The sequence below is a fragment of the Theropithecus gelada genome, chromosome 12 (assembly GCF_003255815.1).
Source record: "Theropithecus gelada isolate Dixy chromosome 12, Tgel_1.0, whole genome shotgun sequence".
NCBI classification, from domain to species: Eukaryota; Metazoa; Chordata; class Mammalia; order Primates; family Cercopithecidae; genus Theropithecus; species Theropithecus gelada.
The window spans coordinates 67,619,975-67,640,808 of NC_037680.1; the positions used below are offsets into that span (position 1 = coordinate 67,619,975).

The 20,834-nt window shown below is 35.2% G+C and overlaps 1 protein-coding gene across 3 annotated transcripts in view; it reads right to left on the reverse strand.

Moving 5' to 3' along the window:
* STAT4 (signal transducer and activator of transcription 4) overlaps positions 1-20,834 on the reverse strand; it is a 145,830-nt gene that overhangs the window by 35,961 nt on the left and 89,035 nt on the right. For all 3 annotated transcript variants that reach the window (XM_025404100.1, XM_025404102.1, XM_025404101.1), the window contains 4 exons: positions 10,048-10,146; positions 7,086-7,178; positions 3,716-3,794; positions 427-512 (listed from right to left, as the gene is read on the reverse strand). In XM_025404100.1, the coding sequence (XP_025259885.1) occupies positions 427-512; positions 3,716-3,794; positions 7,086-7,178; positions 10,048-10,146 (357 nt within the window). The remainder of the gene's footprint in view (positions 1-426; positions 513-3,715; positions 3,795-7,085; positions 7,179-10,047; positions 10,147-20,834) is intronic.

Here is a 20,834-nt window from a genome sequence, read left to right on the forward strand (position 1 = left end):
CTACGTCATTTCTCAGAGTAGAAACTAGAATATTTTTTTTCCAATAAGATTTTAGCAGTCATCAAATGCTATTTTAATTATATATGTGCAGTGGAACCTATCTCAGCATATTAAGTACTTAAACTAAAACAGCCATGTCTGAAATAATGACAAATAAAAATCATGTAAAAGTTCCACCCTGAAATTAATGTTAGCTATAGTAAATGTATCACATAAGCAAGATAAGTAGTCTCTAAAGAGGTCCAGCATTGTAAACTCATGAAGAGAAGCATGGCAAACAGCATGGGACTGTTCCTAGAAACCTTGCCGTTTTTTCATTCAGTAAATGGAACTGATAAATCTGACAGCTTGATTCTTTTCAGTTAGTCTAAGTTTAGAAAAAAGGAGAAAAATAGTCAAAAGCCCAAATTAAAATTCTTCACTAACCTTTCTCTTGAAATCGAGGCTGTTAAGCATTTCCTGCAGTGTCAAAACTTCCTGATTCATCATGGCGCTATTCTTGTCACTCTGATCTGCAAAGGTAAAGAGATCAGATTTAGAGTCCTCGCCAAGTCAAAGCTCTCTATTCCTGAAAGTCAAGTCAGCCTCAATCCACCACCCGAAAACAGCCCTGCCCCAGAGAACTTACGTGATAAGAGACTAATTGGGTTCACTAGAGGTGAGCTTGGAAGTCTCTGTCTGCTCATTTTGCCAGAAAGAATTACATCCAAGCATGAAAAAAAGGACCTCTTTATTTTACAGACCTTCAGGAAAGACCATTCTGCACTTGGTGTCCGGTTTTGTTTTGTTTTGTTTTGTTTTGGTGGTGGTGGACAGAGGAGATAAAGTTGCTGTAATGGATTCCTTACTGGATACCTCCATATTAATTATATACTTGGTTATTTGGCAAAAGTAAGGAAGGCGGGGATTACCCTTTGTGCCCCTGATTAAATAATATTTGACTCTCTGTTGCCTTCACCTACCCCTCCCTGCTCTGCTTCATATGCAGGTTTTATGAGAAACTGCCTCATAGAGTTACAGTCTTATCTACCTAGTCTCATGAACTAATAAAAGACTAAGTTCTTTACTTTCTCCCACTTTTTTTTCTTTTTTCCCCAAAATGCTCTAGCTTCATTGTAAAACTAGCAGTGGGCCAGAGTTGTAACTTAGAAAAATATCTGACTGAAAAAAAAGATTTATCCTTTTTCACATGGGGATACATACAATAAATAAACATTATATTATTTAATTTGAACATTAAACTTTATTGACATAGTGATGGGGCTCAGAAAATGACACCTCAAAATAATGGAACTAAAGCAGCAGCCTCAAGGTCTCTCTCAATCCTCTGTCTCTCCACAGCACACATGAAGTGCTCGGAAGCTCCCTGATCTACCTCGAAAATGGACCCTTAAGAGGAACACAATTGCCTTGGATCCCTTCCCTGAAATTTCATTAATCAGATAAACTTAAAATTCATAAAACAGAGGAAAAGTCTGAAAATTAAACACCACACCTAGAGCTCAAACTTTGTCCCAAACTATTGTTTGTTCTCAGGTTCCAGTCAATTCTTCAAGAGTATTATTTACTAACCACTGTCTGAGCATTGGGTCCATTCATTAACTTTAAAAATCATTTGCTTCTACATTTCCAACCTCCCTTTCCCTTATGAAGAAGGGCATATCAACATCTGTACCCCACTGGATTACTGGGTAACCATTCTCCTGCTATTCTCCCATGCTGTGCATGTTAAATTAATTTGCATGCCTTTTTCTCCTATTGATCTACATTTTATTAGTGCATATTCAATGAACCTTCAGAGGGTGAAGGGGGAAGGTTCCCTTTTTGCTCCTACAATGGCAAATGACTGTTTATACCAACCATTCATGTTCATGAAAAATGGGGACTGAGAATGCTGATTTGACTTGTGTAATTGTGAAAAAGAGGTCTCAGAACAACACTGGGGCAAATTTCTCTACAAAACAGGACTAATCTCTAGGTAAACTCATTTCTGGTTGTAATGATTCACAAATTTACTAACTCCTAGATCCCATACATAGCAAAATCTTGCTTATGTAGCATTTTGGCAACTGAAAACTTCTTTAGCTAACCTTTCCCATCTTCACCAAGGATATAATAACTTGTTTCCCTTGTATTTTTCTTTTCACTTATAACAGGATGGGACAAACAAAATAAATATTTGTGGATTTAGGTGATAAAAATAATAATTTTAATTCATAATGGACATGAAGCACTGAAAAAGTGACTCAAATCATAACAAATTAAGTTCAAAATAACCTAATTTTTAAAATTAGTAGTTTGCATATAAAATTTGGAATAAGGCTGCCTTCAATGAACATCACTTGATTACATTTATAGTTGTTCTAAACCCTTTTAGGGTCATGAACTCCCCCTTTGATAATGAAACCCAAGTTTGTGCCATTTCTTCTGAATGGAAAAGTTGTATGTACAAATAATTGTGAACATTTTGAATAATATTTCCTGGAAGTCAAGGCATCTTAAGCATATCAGGAGAAGAACCCAAAACACCTCATCTTCATGTATGAAAAGTTATGCTTGACCACAATCATTCATATTTCCTTCAAGATACATTTTAGGCCAACATTTTAATAGTCAAAGATGATTCTGTAAATGGAAAGTTTCTTTCTGGTTTATTTTTTTGAATTATTTTGAAATAATTTTAGAGCTACAAAAAGTTGCACAAATAGCACAGAGTTGTCATATATCCTTCACCTAGTTTCTTCTATTCTCTTACATAAACATAGTAAGCACAATGATCAAAACAAGTAAATTAGCATCAGCACAATTCCATCAACTAAACTAGACCTAGAATCTTGCCAATTGTTCCATTAATTGCAACATACTTTAAACTATTTTTCTATTATTATTTGTAAATCTTAGGTCTTGTAAATATTCTCTTCCCCTTCATTTTAGGAAAACACCTAGTTGTAAACAATTTCAGTGTTAAACCACAGAAAAAATAGTAAAATAAATTGCAGTGACCTTACATTTTGACATTTATGCAATTATTAAAATTATGTTTTTGGAGACTTTTTGACACGATAAAATACTTAAAATGTTAAATGCAGTACACAAAATTATATACAATATGATTTCATTTTTTGAAAATAAATACATAGATGTGTATGTATGTGAACATACAGAGAAAACGCTGGAAGGAAATATATTTTGACAGTATTTATCTGTGGATAGTGAAATTTCATCAGATTTCTTTAATGCTTTTGCCTATATTTTATGCTTTCTTCTGTGAAACACATTTCTATTTTATAATCTTAGAAAATTATATTATTAAAATACTACTTGTAATTTTCTGATCATGTTAGGCAATTATTATTACTTTTGTTTCTGTGATAATTATATTTTAATTCTATAGGAGAAGGTTTTTATCTTTTAGAGACCTATGCTGAAGTAGGGGTAATTCCTCATGCAGTGTGAAATTTATGTTGCATTGATTGGTAATTTACTTGGAATTAGTTGGATATGCATGGATACACACACACACACACTTAAACACTCACACACACACATATTTATATGCAGAGAGAAAGAAGCAGCAAAACAAGAAAATACTCCCTGTATTTCCCTAGGCTCATCTAAGGAAGTAGATCAAATTTTTCAACTCTGTCAGTGAAAAAACTCTACTCAAGATGCCTTTTTGTCTCTAGGCATAATTACAGAAAAAACAAAAACTTACCCATTGTCTGAATTGTTTTATACCTGTAGTCAAATTCGTCTTGCAGGTCTTCTAAGTATTTAGTATCTTGTTCTGTCATCTTTTCACAAAAGAAAACATACTCACTCTGCTGTTACAATTAAGCACGTCAATCAAACAACATCATAAGTATTTTAAAAAACTGCTTGGTGCTTCCAGTCTCCAACAGCAACCAAAAACCATAATGAACCCACGCTTCTAAAGAGCTAATTCATATGAAAGTTGGATAATGCTGGAAGAACCAGATTGAACTTGCCCTTCCAGCTATTCTCTCTTTCTATTTGCCTGGAAGTCTTTCAGCCACTACTTGCTCATTTCTTAATTACTTCCAAATGATGCTATGTATATAATCTTTTTTTAATTGGAGAATATGAATATTTTTGCCCTTTTTAGAACTCGTGGGTATTTCATGTAACTCTGTACTAATGTATCAATGATCACTTTTTGCTGAAATCTTCATTTAAATATGCTGTAGTTTATGACAATTCAGCTTAAATATTTTTTCTTTCTATTTCCTGAAATACGCCTATGCTTCTACTGTGTCTCCTGTTATTCTGTCTTTAAGATTTTTACTTTACTTTTCCCCAAACCTGGTGATGTTTTCCTGCTCAGATATAATAGTAAATGTCAAGATCTGCGCTAAAGGCTTTTTATATATTATCTCCTTCAGTCCTCACAACACCCATGAAGTAGGTTATCCTCACTTTTATAGAGGAAGAAGCAGAGGCCACGAGATGTGAAGTAACGTACTTGTCCAAGGTCACTCAGGTGCTCAGTGAGAAGTTTGTGGGAAGTCCAGCAGTCTAACCCTGACCCCACCCTTAACCAAAGATAGACTCACTGCGCTTCCTAGATTCAGACTACTGTACTTCCTTTTGTTCTTAGAAAAGTCAAACTTTCTACTGCCTGCTTATTCCAAGAAGTCTTCTCTAAGGAAACATATATCTACAACAACAATGCATTCATCACAAATTTTAAATTTCATTCAGAGTTAAATTTAATCCAAATTTTAAATTATTGGTTACAAAAAGTATAGAATTTGGAGGAAAAGAGTCTGAATTTGTGTCCCAGCTCTATGACTTTTTAGTTACATGGACTTGGGCAAATGTCTTTGCATTTTAGCTTCTTTGCCTGTAAAAAGGGGTGTGGGGGTGGGAGGAAGAAGGATAACAGTATCTACCTCAAGGAGTTGTTATAACGATTACATTAGTTTGACTGCTTAAAACAGTGCCTAGTACCAAATATATGCTTCATAAGCAGTAGCTATTATTACTCTTCTAATCCCTGTTATCTCATTCTCTTAATTACATTCTCCATATTTATAAACCGTAGAAAAGAAACAAAGTAGTAGCTATTGACTACATGATATACTATCTACCCACCCATAGTAATAACAGCTAATTTTGTGCAACCTGTGCTGTGCCTATACCTTACATAGATTATCCTTTCAGCAACCTGCAAAGTAAACTATTTCCATTTTTCATGTGAGGAAACTGAGGCCCAAAGTCATACAATAATACATACTCAAGCTAGAATTCAAATCTAGTCTAGTTTAGCTTCAGTCTTTACTCTTTCCTTCCACTATACCCCAATACCACTTGCGGCATTTCGCTTTGATGCTAAGTTTCTGCGGAACAAAGTCCCACGGAAGGCTCTGAGCTACTGAACTCATGGAACCTACATGCACGAGAAAATGTACCAAAATAAAATATGATAGCTTTAAAGCAGAGATATACTGTGGTTCCATCTTTTGATCTCAAAATTAATTAAAAGCCAAAAGAAGGCAGTATCTTGCAGAATCTTCTAATGAAAAGTGTATGAAACCAATGCCAGATCTCTGAAAAGTCAATGCTCTGGTAAGTAATTAAGGGTCTTCTAGAGTATATTGTCATCAGTAATTGCAAAAGGTGAAAATACCCAGCAACAACCTTCAAAAGCTCTCTGAATGATCTGAGAGCTACATTCCAAACATTCCACAGAGAAACCGAGGTTATGGCATAAGTGGGGGAATTACATTGATTGGAAAGCATTGCTTTGCCTAAAAGTCAGACCAGGCTTCCTGGAATCAGCACCTGGGACAGGGATTAGGTACAAAGGATTTGTTGAAGGAGTCCTCTTGGCAGAAAGGACGTACAGGAGAGGGAAAGGGAAGAGGATGGAGCTAAGTGAGCATGTGGTCATCACTTAGGTCTAACTTTGGTTTGAGAAACCCAGGAGCATAACCTGCACCACAGGTTAACCCCAACTTGAGGAAAGGGGTCTGGCCTCTCTCCCCACAACCCCGTGTCACTCAGTCATTGTCTGAAGGCAGCCAAAGTCTTCCTGTAGAGCCAATTCTCCAGCAAAGCCATTAGCTGTCAATACTCATAGCAGCTGGGAATCCATGTACAGGCCTGGTAAAGATCTGCTCGGGGCTCCAAAAAATGTGGTCCTCTGCTGCATCCTGCTCCTCAGGATTTTAAAAGGAATTTGTGCTGGATGCAAAATCCCTCTGTGCACTTTATTAATGTGCTTAAGTATTCTTACTACAGTAAAATAATAATCTCCTGCCTTTACACACTTGCAGAGTGAGTAGAGCCCTTGGTTTTGACACTACAATGTGCCAAGGTATTTTGTCCTAGGTCTGTCTGATTCCTTCTCACAACAGTGTAAGCCCAGACTTTTGCATTCATGTTTTACTTGTTATGGAGGATCACTAAATCAGAAGTCTGAAAATAAATTTAAACCCTCTTCCTACTATTCAGATAATATATGGGACAGTTGATCTTTAAATATTTATAGTTTATTTATTTTGATGGAATTATTATTTTTATAAATGGCAAGGAAATGGATGCTATGTAAGTTTTGGAAAGGAAATTAACATCCTATTTTATATACAACATGGCAGAAAGTCTTATTCAAGACATCTTCACTAGATCAATAAAACTGATAAATCTTTAGATAGACTGATTATGGAAAAAAGAGAAAAATTTATCAATATTAAATGAGAGATGTGACATTACTACAGATTCTACAGATATTCAAATGAAAATAAACATTATGAACAACTTTATGCCAATAAAACAACTTATATCAAATGGACACGTTTCTTGAAAAACACGAATTACCAAAGCTCATTCAAGAAGAAATAGATAACCTTAATAGCCCCATATCAAAGAAGTTCAAGTTGAAGTTAAAATGTCTCCCATAAAGAAATATTCTCATATAAACATAGTATGTGAGAGATATTTATCTTATTAACAAATTGCCCTATGATTTCTGTATACACTAACTTTGGGCACATGGGAGAATGGTGCATAGTTATATGGGGACAGCAGCTAGCCTTTCTAGGTATCTGTATAAGATCACTTACCTGCACACTGTTTTTAATGGCAGCCACTTTGTGCTCCACATTCCTCTGTCTTTCTGAAACTGAAGAACTTTGTAAGGATTTCTCCAGAGGCCCCTGGAAAAAGAATGTCCTGAAATTTCACTGGTTTTGAAAAGGTTTATGACGAACGCAATACATACAGCATACAATTCGAACTGAGATCTGGATCAATGTGATATGAATGCTCTATAGTCATTAAAAAAAGCTGAGATCATGCCACTGCACTCCAGCCTGGGTGACAAAGTGAGACTTCCTCTTAAATAAACAAACAAATGAACCCACCATATATAATTATAAATATATATATATATGAGATCTCTATTGCTTGAACATGTATATGCATGTATGTATAAATGCATTTGCAAATACACGGACAGATGTATAGATATGTAAACTCAAGTACATGTGACTGGAAGAATATATACACCAAAATCTTACCAATGTGTTCTCTCTGAATAGTGAAATTACAGATAATTTGATGATTTAAAAAATTCTGTCTCTAATTCTCTATAACATCTATATAACTTTTGAAATTGTGTAAAACCAATACATGTAATTTTTAAAATGGCATAATGAAACTGCATTAAATTGGGCCTAAATTTAGAATTGAGGATGTTGGATCTGCTGGGATGAGATTTGTTTTTACTCTAGAACAAAGGGAGTTTATGAAAGAAAACATAAAAATGTTAGTCTGGTTAAGCAAAAAGACAGTTTCTCCAAGCAGAACCTCTTAGGTACTCTAATAATCTGATACTAGGTGTGTTCTTTAGATAAAAAGTTCTATAAATATTAGAGGTGAGAGTTAGAGATGTAAGCAGCCCCTTCATCTTAAGTTGGGTGGGGAGCCATGGTTAGAAAGGTTGATAACTAAAATCCGCAGCAAATTCAGTGCAGAAACCTCAAGTAGAACCCATATCCTTGACTCTTGATCAGAAGTTCTTCAATTATACCACACTCTTCCAATTGGTAAAGCCTTTCTAAAATTCTCTTTGTCTCATCAGCCCCCATTATTTGTCTACCTAGTTGAAATCGAATAACCAGTACTTCTTTTGTGGTAGTATGTGGTACTGGCAAATTATTTTCAGAGTGACTTTGATGAGCATATACTCAAACAAACATTTTGACTGATATCTTACATTTGAAGAGAACATGCTCTCACACACACACGTGCACAGACGAATAACTAGAGATAAGAAGGGTTCAGAAAAGGAGAGCTGAGAACACATGTGAGAATACCATATATTTGTAAAAGTATCTTAATTTTTACCCCAAAGACACTGAATCAAACTATATGTACTTTAGAAACTTACTATAGTTTTAAAATTAAATAAAAATATACCATCCTTCTTCATCTAAAAAATAAAGTTGTCAAAACTTCAAAGTCCTCCCAAAACAGCCATAACCTGACAATAACTAAACATGAGAATTTTTTAAGAGTTAAATAATAGATACTTTTGGCTGGGGGCGGTGGCTCACACCTGTAATCCCAGCACTTTGGGAGGTCAGGATCACTTGAAGTCAGGAGGTCAAGACCAACCTTGGCAATGTAGTGAAATCTGTCTCTAGTAAAAATACAAAAATTAGCCAGGTGTGGTAGAGGGTGCCTGTAATCCCAGTTACTTGGGAGGTTAAGGCAGGAGAATTGCTTGAACCTGGGAGGCAGAGGCTGCAGTGAGCCGAGATCGTGCCACTGTACTCTAACCTGAGTGACAGAGCAAGACTCTGTCTCAAAAAAAAAAAAAAGAAAAAAAAGATACTTTTGTTAGACCTTCAAAAATAAATATAATGGTATGATGATATGATTTACTAAATTATGGAGGATGTCACTTGGAAAATTAATTACATACCCTTTCCTTTTGTAAGGATTAACTGAAAAAAATATTCATTATAGACTGCATTGATTCCTCTACTTGTCTTTAGTGGGGACTCTGAATTCATCCAGGAAAATGAAATTAAAATATAATCTAAACTATGTTAGGGTAAAGTACATTCACACAATTAACAAGCAAGTATTCGTGGAACTTCTGTAAGACAAAATTCCTGCTCACGCACTGGTTTACACTGTGAGGTAGGAAATGGAAGCTACTAACAGGTGTAGAGCAAGACCAGAACCTACAGGAAGAGGCAGAGTAGGAATGACAGGAATTCAGCTTGGAGGTGATTACTATATTCCTAGGCTAATATTGTAGGACCCTGGAACAGAGTGTGGCCAGTACAAACAGGAAAGGATGTATAGATAAGATTCCAGTCATACACTCTGGAAAGGCATGGTAACTGTCTTAGAATGGGGGTGGAGAAAAGGAACTATGCAAAGATGATACTAAGACCTTGATTGCAAGTGACTAGAAGGATGGTGGCACCACTAACACAAGCAACAGAAGCTGGAAAAGATTCTTTAATCCTTCCTTCCTTCCTTCCTTCCTTCCTTCCTTCCTTCCTTCCTTCCTTCCTTCCTTCCTTCCTTCCTTCTTTCCCTCCTTCCTTCCTTCCTTCCTTCCTTCCTTCCTTCCTTCCTTCCTTCCCTTTCTTTCTTTCCTTCTTTCTTTCTCTTTCTTTCTTTCTTTCTTTCTCTGTTTTGTTTTAAAGACACAGAGTCTCGCTCTCTCACCCAGGTTGGAGTACATGGTGTGAACATAGCTCACTGCAACCTTGAACTGCTGGGCTCAAGTGATCCTCCTATCTCAGTCCCCACAGAGCTAGGACTATAGGCATGTGCCCCATACCCAGCTAATTTTTAAATCTTTTTTTCTTTCTGGAGACAGGGTCTTGCTACATTGGCCAGGCTGCTCTCAAACTCTAGGCTTCAAATGATCCTCCCACCTTGGCCTCCCAAAATGTTGGGATTACAGGTGTAAGCCACTGTACCCTGCTAAAGATAAGAATTTCTGTTTCAGAAAAATTGAGTTCAAGGTGATAACAAGATCACAAGGTCAGAAAATATTACCTGGACAGGCATGTTGGCTGCAGCCAATATTCTCCTCTCTTCCCTTAAACAGTTTGAAATAACCACAGCTACATGCATTGGATTTCCATGAAATTTTCCCTGAAAAAAAAAACAATGAGCAAAAATAACTAACATAAAGCTTAAATATATGCATCATAAGAAAATATCACCTCTTGAAAAACAACAATCTCCCAATAAATATGTGAAATTATTTGGGATTTGTTCCAATAATCTGTTCCATTAGAAAGTTACAGAAACTCATTTTGTAAACATAGACCCCTAAAGAGAGCATATTTATCTCTTTGTCCTCAAAAAATAACTTGCAACAATGAAAAATGGTTCTTGAGCACCTGTTGAGGAAAGAGCTGAACACACACTTAGGAGGGTCAGTTTACTTTAAGTTTTGGGCAGGTTTTTTTTTTTTTTTTTGAGATGGAGTTTCACTCTTGTTGCCCAGGCTGGAGTGCAACGGCGCAATCTCGGTTCACTATAGCCTCCACCTCCCGGGTTCAAGCGATTCTCCTGCCTCAGGCTTCCGAGTAGCTGGGACTACAGGGATGTGCCACCATGCCCAGCTAATTTTGTATTTTTAGTAGAGACAGGGTTTCTCCATGTTGGTCAGGCTGGTCTCGAACTCCTGAACTCAGGTGATCCATCTGCCTCAGCCTCCCAAAGTTCGGGCAGGTTTTACATAAAAGTTACTTTACTATAAATTATCATGAACCAGATGGTCTCAAATTTTCACTTGTTAATTATGTGTCATGGTTTGCTTAAAGCATTTGTTTCTGTCCCTATTTGGTACTGTTTGTGTCAACTAGCTCATAACTGCATTAGTACACTAGAGTGAAACTATATCATACATTGTTTCAGCAACTATATTTCTATGACATCTAAGCATATGCATCTTTTATTACCAAAGTTAATGATGCAGATACTGTAAACTGGCAGCCTGTGGGCCTAATTCAGCCATCAGTTACTTTGTGCAAATTAAAATACTGGAATCCCTTTGGAGAAAGTATGTACTACCCAGGGTTGCCATAATGCCCACCAATGAGTGTCCCAAGCACTCATTTACCTTACCTGCAAGGCCTATGTAGGTGTCTGAGTTTTCCAACCTTAATGTATAGAAGTAATCTGAACAACACCATCATTTTAGTCAATAATATTAAATTTCTTTGTTACTGGACTTTTTCCAGGGCAGGATTAACAGGAAGCACAGTAGAAAAATGCATTTATTTAGTTTCCCTCAGCCCTCCTCCCTGAAGCTGGTGCTAATATTTATGAAATGACCAAAAGGTTAGCAGCAGAAAAAATGAAACAAAAATCCACAATGTGGAAAATTATCAAAAATGGATTATACAGATATAAACTAGAAGATTTTTCTAGGGAAAAAATAAGGCTATTCGTTGTAAACTTTTTTTTGACTTTGACTGCTGCCACAATTTTATTAAATGATGTATGTTAATTACCACTTCTATTTGTTTTATTAAATGATATATGTTAATTACCACTTCTATTTGTAAAACAAGAGTAAACACCAACTATCTGAATTCCTGCTCTTACATATTTTACAGTCTTCCAAACTCTTTTTTCTCTTTAAATCAGAAGTCTCCAAATGAAAAAAACAAAAATAAATTGACTGAAACTCAGAAGGTAAAGAAATAAAAATGATCCTATTTATGAAGCAGGGATACCATTTTTTCATTTCCACATGTCGACAATTTCAGATTCTCTCTAGTTAGAATTTGTTCCTGATGTTAATTTTCCCATGTATTATTTTTTCATGTAACCCATATTCAACTCTCCAAGAAAAGCTATGTTTTCTCAATTTATTTTAATATTATTCCATTGTTAAAAATAAAGGGCTTCTCCTAGGGCTAATTTGGTGGCTCCGTTATTCATGTAAACTTGAAAACTCTTGCCATCCAAGATTAGGATCCATTATTTGCCTGTTTTTCTCACTGTTGCAGGAATAATTCTATGTCAATCATTCAGATACTAGTGTTCAACATTTCTCAGTTGTGTTGTACATTTTTTTCATTTTCTTTTCTTACTTGAACTTCTTCTACCTTCCTTTTCAGATTCAGTTTCCCCTATACTTCATAAGGTTAAATTACTCACTTTTTCTTCTTTGTTAAGAGCCAGGAATCACCGCAGTTTTCATCCAGGATCTTTTCACTTTCCTTTTGCATTTTTCCTAAGTCCCTCACTTAAATGTATGAACAAAAACATCTTATGGAAAATTGATTATTATAGATTCAGTAACAAATGAGCACTTCTATTTTCATAAGTATCAAAGACATACTCATATTCACCTTTCAGCAGTTACTAAGTACGTGAACCTGAAAATAACAACAAAACAAACCCTTAAGTGTGTGTTAGTGGGAGGAAGGAAGAAGCATGCCAAAGAAAGAGAAACTGCTCATTTTTGGTGGTGTATCAGTTTCTCATGCAAATTTATTATAAATACCTTCTACTCTATGGCTTATCTTTTTCCTATCTTCTAGTGTCAATGAAGAGGTTTTAAATTTTAATAAATCATTTATTAAACTTTATGCTTCTTATGATTTAATAAATATTTCTGTAAGCTGCAGGCATGGAGATTTTTCTTTGTGGTTTTGCACCATTGACTGTAATTAACTGGGAGCTTGTTAATAATGAGAGTTTTCTTTCATTTTTTTCCATATGTCTACCAAATTCCAATAACATTTACTGAACATCTTATTCTTTTACCACTGCTCTGCTGGGCCAGCTCTGTCATAAATCAAGTGTTCCTTTGTGGGTGGGCTTGTTTCTGGACTCCATTCCATCTTATGGTTCTATCTCTGCTTCATCAACAGATAATCTTTTTATGTTTTTTACTACAACTTTATAGTAAGTCTTGATGTCAAGTAGAATAGGTCTTCTTTGTATTTCTGTATACATTTTAGAATGAGCTTGTCAAGTCACACACACACACACATGCACACCCTAGTTGAGAATTTGAATGACACTAAATCTTTAGGTAAGATTTAGGGAGATTTGGCATCTTTATACTTGTGTTCTAGTCTATTTATGTATTCTTTAATGTTTCTGTATTAAACATTATAATCTTATACATGTTTCACTAGGTTTATTTCTATTTAGTTGCTATTTTTTGATACTAGAATAAATACCTTTTTTCTCACTGGTTTTGCTGTTATATAGAAATATAATTAATTTTTGTATATTGATTTTGAATCCAGCAACCTGCTAAACTCTGATTCTAATACTTTTGTAACATCTCTTATTAACTCTAAAATTATATCTGTAGATTCTTTTGAATTTTCTGCATACACAAATCATATATTGTGTGGATATTGATAGAATTTTCCTCCTTTTCAATCATCTAACTTCCATCAAGATTTCATCTTTGTCCTAAGGTGACTTATTTAGAAATGTATTGGTTAATTTCTAAACATAGGGATTTTCTATTTATCTTTTTTTAATGAATTTTTAGAATAATTTAATTTTAATCAGAATATATGCTCCGAATGACTTCAATCACTTTAAATTTGTTGAGACTGGTTTTATGACCCAGTATATTAACATTTTGTAAATGTTTCGTGTGAGCTTGTAAAGAATATGTATTTTGCAGTTGTTGAGTACAAATGTTTCATACAGGTTTATTAAACCATGTTTGTTAATTGTTTTGTTCAAATTTCTGCATCCTTGCTGATTTTCTTTGCCTGATAGATTTTTGCAGTTATTGAAAAACGTATGTTAAAATCCACTCTGTGAATTTTTCTTCTTGTGCTACTGTCATACACATTTAGACTTTTATATATGAGTGGTCAATGAAATCTTTTATTACCATGCACTGACCTTTATCTCTAGTAATGCTTTTTGCCTTGAAACAAAAAAACAAAGTATAACACAATGCTTTCTATCACTTAGAATTTTTATTTTATCTTTATTGGTAAAATTCTTGATTTATTTCAACATATATATATTTACTAATGTGTCAGTATTGTGTACATATATTAAAGGGGAAATATATGTGTAATAAATTGGCTAATGTCTTCCTAAAACTGCTTCACTTTAGAGTTCAATTTTTCTGAACCTCTTTTAAATTTAGAGTTTTTGGCACTCATATTTTTCCACAAAATAGTGTCTTCTGGGCCATCAAGAATGTCAGCGATGCATATTTCTGTAGAGTGTGCATAATTATTGTCTTCATTTTATAAGTTTTGATGCTGGCACTTTCTTGATCTCTCCAAAATTTCTCGGTAGAAGGTTTCAGACAAGAACCAGGAATCACATTTTTTCTACATATGGTTAAATGGTTTGTTGACTGAAACATTAAAGAGTTTAATAGTCTAGTCATACTATCATGATTAACAACCACAACACTAATAGATGAGATTCTTATTTAACTTTTCAGGTAAATGTCCATGGAATCATTGAGAACCAGAATATATAGTAGATTCTCAGATGTCTATTCCAGAAGACTTCTAATCAGTCTTCTGTCACCATAGGCATTATCCATCCACTATTGTGGTTCACTCTTAATAATATCTTTGAAAAAGTTCTTAAAAAAATTTTTTTTATTATACTTTAAAGTTCTGGGATACATGTGCAGGTTTGTTGCACAGGTATACATGTGCTATAATGGTTTGCTGTACCCATCAACCTGTCATCTACATTAGGTATTTCTCCTAATGCTATCCCTTCCCTAGGCCCCCACCCCCTGACAGGCCCTGGTGTGTGATGTTCCCTTACCTGTGTCCATGTGTCCTCATTGTGCAACTCCCACTTATGAGTGAGAACATGTGGTGTTTAGTTGTCTGTTCTTGTGTTAGTTTGCTGAGAATGATGGTTTCCAGCTTCATCCATGTCCCCGTAAAGGACAGGAACTCATCCTTTTTTTATGGCTGAATAGTATTCCATGGTGTATGTGTGCCACATTTTCTTTATCGAGTCTATCATTGATAGGCATTTGGGTTGGTTCCAAGCCTTTGCTACTGTGAACAGTGCTGCAGTAAACATGTGTGCATGTGTCTGTATAGTAAAATGATTTATAATCCTTTGGGTATAAACCCAGTAATGGGATTGCTGGGTCAAGTGGTATTTCTGGTTCCACATCCTTGAGGAATCGCCATACTGTCTTCCACAATGGTTGAACTAATTTACACTCCCACCAACAGTGTAAAAGCGTTCCTATCTCTCCACATCCTCTCCAGCATCTGTTGTTTCCTGACTTTTTAATGATCGCCATTCTAACTGGCATGAGATGGTATCTCATTGTGGCTTTGATTTGCGTCTCTCTAATGACCAGTGATGATGAGCATTTTTTCACATGTTTGTTGGTTGCATAAATATCTTCTTTTGAGAAGTGTCTGTTCATATCCTTTGCCCACATAAAGTTCTTATTCTTAGACATTGTTTTACAGTTACACAAATTAAATATGGTGGCAACTTCAGCAATCAGCAGTTAAGACATAAGATCATAGCAATATGCTGCTTTTGATACCCCAAATTCATAATCTTGGACTCCTTAAAGTTCCATTCATATAGGCAGTATGATTTTAAGTCTTGCCAAGGAAAACCACTCCCTCATCCCTAGCATTACCTCTTTAATTAAACACATATTATCATTTTTCCTCCCTTGCATCATGCTGGAAGTTAAGTGTACTCTGTTCAGTCAGCAGGATGCTTCTGATAAATTGATGTTGTACATCTTAATGATAATACTATGCAATGCATGAATCATTCATTCCAGGGTCTTATTGTGCTGATATTTCTTTCATCTATTATGAGGAATTTGGCAATTTCTCTTGCCACTGTTGTTTTGTGTATGACAGGCAATCTATTTTTGCATGAATTTCAGTAACAAAATATAATATAACTTTATCTACTTGTGAGCATCTTCCTTTCTTACATCCTATAAAGCATTTTATTGTTGCTTTCCAAGAAAACTGGAAATTTAGGGTCATCCATCTAATGACAAACGGTTGCTTCACAAATACCAAATTTGTACCCTGCTGATTTGTTCCCATCCCTTTCTGCATACATAATAACTATTTGTTTCAATCCTAAATTATAGTGTTATATTTTGATGACATTTTAAACAGCAATTAAGATCAACATATGTTGCACCAACAGTGCACATAATTCAATTGAAGTGACAACAACATGATAGCTTTGACCCAGTTTCACATCACAGGCAATGACAACGATGCTGTGATTGCCACATGGCAACAGCAATTAAGAGGTGTTATTGATTATACTATGCATTCTATTTCAGAGATTTTAAAGATGTTAAAATGTGGAGATGTTAAAATCTGGAGAAAAGTGTCATAGAATCCATGAACATGCTATTTATTCTTTTTGCTACTTTATGCTAAACTTCTTGGCTTTCCTTCAAATTCCCCTTCCACTGCCTTTCTGCCTAATTTCCAAATTCGACTTGTCATTAAAGAGTAACTAGTTTATCTGCTCTTTTTCTTCCAAATGGTCCAAGATGTTCCAGAGTCAGAAGTGATGGATGTGAGAAGGCCTGTTCAAAACAATCTTCTTTATACAGGCGACACGGAGCCTGAAACTTCACAATTAGGAATTCACCCCTGAGTTCTTTTCCCAATGGTCCTCTTAAAAATGGAAACACATTTGGAGAGTTAATACCACATTTAACAAATTTCCTCAGTATTGTGAAGGATTTATCAGATGATGTGCTCTGATTGCAGTGACCTGGCAACGGCAGGGTGAGAATGATAGGTCCCAGGTCAAATAAAGGGAGAATTTTCTAGAGGTCCTGAAACAGGAGGCAATAGTGACCAAAGGGGATATAGAATTCTGAGGAAAGACACAACCAACAACAGTCCTAGCTTGGGTTTCTTCAGAAACTGACCTTGAGACAAGGATTCCAGTGCAAGTCACTTAAGTGGGAGTTGGTCCCACAAAACACGGTTATGGGGGTAGTCAAGTGAGATGAGGAAGAGAAGGGAGCCAGTAAGGGTGTGCCGTTAGCCATTTGCTAAGATGGGCTGAGAATCCTTGAAGTTAGTATGGAATATGTGACAGAGTTATCTACTCAAGGACTTTGGGAACTGGAGTATTTTCACATCAGCTCTTGTCATGTCTCATTAGCGATGAAAAAAGATGGGATACTGGCAGTTGGATTTCTACTTGACTAAACTAAAATGATAAGGCCAGGAAGATGTGAACAGGACAGTCCCACCTCTGCTGTACCAGCTCTTCTAACCCCAATTCGAGAACTTTTTGACTTCTTATTTTATTAAAACTACCTACAACCATACTTCTCTCAGATGTAGATATTTATTCTTTGGGGTGTCTCTGGGATATGAAGCATTTGTCTCCATTTACAGAGTAAAGTGTTTTCATTCACATTTTTGAATTGGAAGTGTGCAACCTACTGTGTACTTCTGGTTGCCAACTAGCCCTCTCTCCCTTTGCCTCACAAATACTGCTGTTGAATCATTTTTATCCTTTTTCCTCACCAATGTCAAACTCACTGGCCTATGTGGGTATCAAACTGATTTACTCATAAATTAAGTAAATAAGCCCAAGTGCCTTTCAAGTTCACATGGTTTTAGTAATCTTTGATGAAAAAAAAAAAAAACAGTTTTAAAATTATTGCTAAAATAAAATAGCAATGTTTTCAGAATTTAGACATTTGGTCTAAATTAGTCTCTGATAGGTGTTTTAAGATATAGAACTTTGTGGCTGGGTGTGGCAGCTCACGCCTGTAATCCCAGCACTTTGGGAGTCGGAGGCAGGCAGATCACGAGGTCAGGAGTTCGAGACCAGCCTGACCAACAAGGTGAAACCCTGTATCTACTAAAAATATAAAAATTAGCTGGGCATGGTGGTGCGTGACTGTAATTCCAGCTACTTAGGAGGCTAAGGCAAGAGAATCACTTGAACCCAGGAGGCAGAGGTTGCAGCGAGCCAAGATCATGCCATTGCACTCCAGCCTGGGTGATGGAGCAAGGCTCCGTTTAAAAAAAAAAAAAAAAAATAGAACTTTGTTTCTGACACTTGCTTAACCTGTCTATAAACTTATATTCTTAGATTTGAGCCATTAGGAAACAATGAAGCCTAGTTCTAGGCATGGTTCTTTGCTCTGGGCTCTGCACCTGGTACATAATTAAAATTGCTTACCTCCTAATTTTTTCACTAAAAATTAGTTATTAAGAATTAACATTACAATTAATACGTATAATTAAAACTACTAAATACAAAGTACATAAAAAGATAAAATGTATTTTTCATAAAGTTACAAGAAGGCATGGGAAGGTGGTTTTTATTAAAGGAAAATTAATTTTGTCTAGTTAAAAAGTGTTTAAGGATTGCTTTAAGTAAAAAATGGAGAAAACTCGGCCGGGCACAGTGGCTCATGCCTGTAATCCCAGCACTTTGGGAAGCCAAGGCGGGTGGATCACGAGGTCAGCAGATCGCAACCATCCTGGCTAACATGGTGAAACCCCATCTCTACTGAAAAAATAGAAAAAATTAGCCAGTCATGGTGGCAGGCACCTGTAGTCCCAGCTACTTGGGAGGATGAGGCAGGAGAATGGCGTGACCCCAGGAGGCGGTGGAGCTTGCAGTGAGCCCAGATCGTACCACAGCACTCCAGCCTGGGCGACAGAGCAAGACACCACCTCAAAAAAATAAAAATAAAAATAAAATAAAAATAAAATAAAATTTAAAATTTAAAAAAAAGACAAGAAAAAAAAGAGAAAACTGAAGGTTTAAACAAGCTGTGAAAGGTTTGAGAAAAATTAATCTTATAAAAAAATTCTATATGTGAGCAAGTGAGTTAAAATTTAAATGGATTTTTTAAGTTTTTAAATAAATTAAACATTAAAATAATAAAAAGCATATTGATGTAGGGCCAGAATCTATGCCTTTGTGTTAGAATCACAGGGTTTTCTTGGAGCATTGATCTACTCTTTATGAAAATCTTACCTTATGGTTCAACTGATTAAGGTTTATTTATTCATAAGGTTATATTAAAAATAGCTTTAGCATTAATAATATACGATACAAAGGTAAAAAAGTAGTTTTTCTCTACTGTTTTCAAACAAGATTTTTGTGTAGTATTAGAAAATAGTAAAATATTTTTATCTTTTGAGTAAACTACAAAAAAAATGGGAGCGAGAAGATTTTGCTGGCCTCATGCTATCTTTATTAGATTTTATTGTTTGGGAAAGTGAGTCTCCTTTTTGCCAAAGAGTAAAGATTTCTGCTCTTTTGAAATCTTTGAATTATCATTTTGGCTAAATAAATGACTTATTTTATAGTAACCTGTGATCCTATTTGTGATATGAAGTTTTAAAACCTTTCATATTTGACAATTCAAAATTGTCAATTAAAACTAACTTTAACTAACTTTTCAGAAGTCCAAGACAGACATATTGAGCTTACTTGATATGTTAAAGTCATGTAAGAAACACTCCCAAATATAAAATAGTGTTTAACTTTCTTTGGGTTATATTTATATTAGTATGTTATTAGTATATGTTCCAAATTGTATGAGATTCTTATGATTCTGATATGCCTATGTTATCAGTAGTAATTATAATTATTATGTTAAATTGTTAAAGCCACAGAAATAACCAAATTTCCTTGGCAATTGTGTCTTTAACTGTGGATGTTCTAAGACTTTTGTCATCCACAAACAATTGTTTTACGTTGATCCTTTCAAAATTGGTTGAAAGTCAGCTCAGGATTCTGACAGGTGCTGTTGAATGCAGGTTTCATCTGATAACTTTGGAGACTGTGCCATTGGAATAGAGAGAAAACTTCCAGGACTCTCCAGGAGAACTGATATGTTCATGAGAATTGCTGACCCAGTATCAGGCAGAAGAGAAATTAATTGCATAGACTGAACTAATAGAAGATTTACATAATTTTATTACCTTTTTTGTTTAAAACATTACTGATTCTTTTTTTGTTTTTCAAATTCAAGAAAACCTTTTTTTCATTTGAACTATTTACAGCTTTTAACAACTGAGTAAAGTATATTCTTGTAAGCAAAATTTGAAACATATTTCTTTCCCCAGAATTTGGAAACTATTTGTGAGTATTCTTAATTTATGGCAATACTTATTTTTATAAGTTCAATAATAATCTCTTTTCTTCTGTAAAAGCACACACTGAAGACACTGGCTATCCTACCAAGTCTTTGATTGCAATGATATTTTCAGATATGAACAGATAGCTTTGAGGAATTGGGATTGATGTACAGAGCCCACAAAAGCCCTTTGGAAAAACTGGACTTGTATCTTGTCCTTCACAGGGGTCTTGACCTGTGGTAAGTAAAGATTGTCACTTTCTGACAGGCCCACGAGCCCCATAGGACTTCAAGAAGAGAGGAATTCACCCAATTCATACGACTTTCTGCAGGCATAGATAAATCCTTGGCTGGGCTTGAGGCTTTTAAAAGGTCTAATTCGAGTCCTTATTTTTAAATAAAAGTTCCAGCAAAGCCAATTTTAAAAAGAGCCTGTATAGCAAATAATTATTCTCAATGCATTTTATACAAACAATCAGATCAAGTATAATTAAACTAAAACTTACTGTGCAAATAAATTACTCCTGCTATGATGTTGTCTTTAGTAAAATTGGGGGATTGGAAAGAGAAAAATTATGTTTCAAAGGAAACTATAGCATACCTGTTATCAGATTCTAGCCTTGTCTATTCTTTTTCAGTTTTTATTATTTGCTATGATTTAGATTTAATTCTGAATTTTTCTCCTGGCTATATGTCTCCAAACTAATATTTTCAATTTTTTTCTCCCATG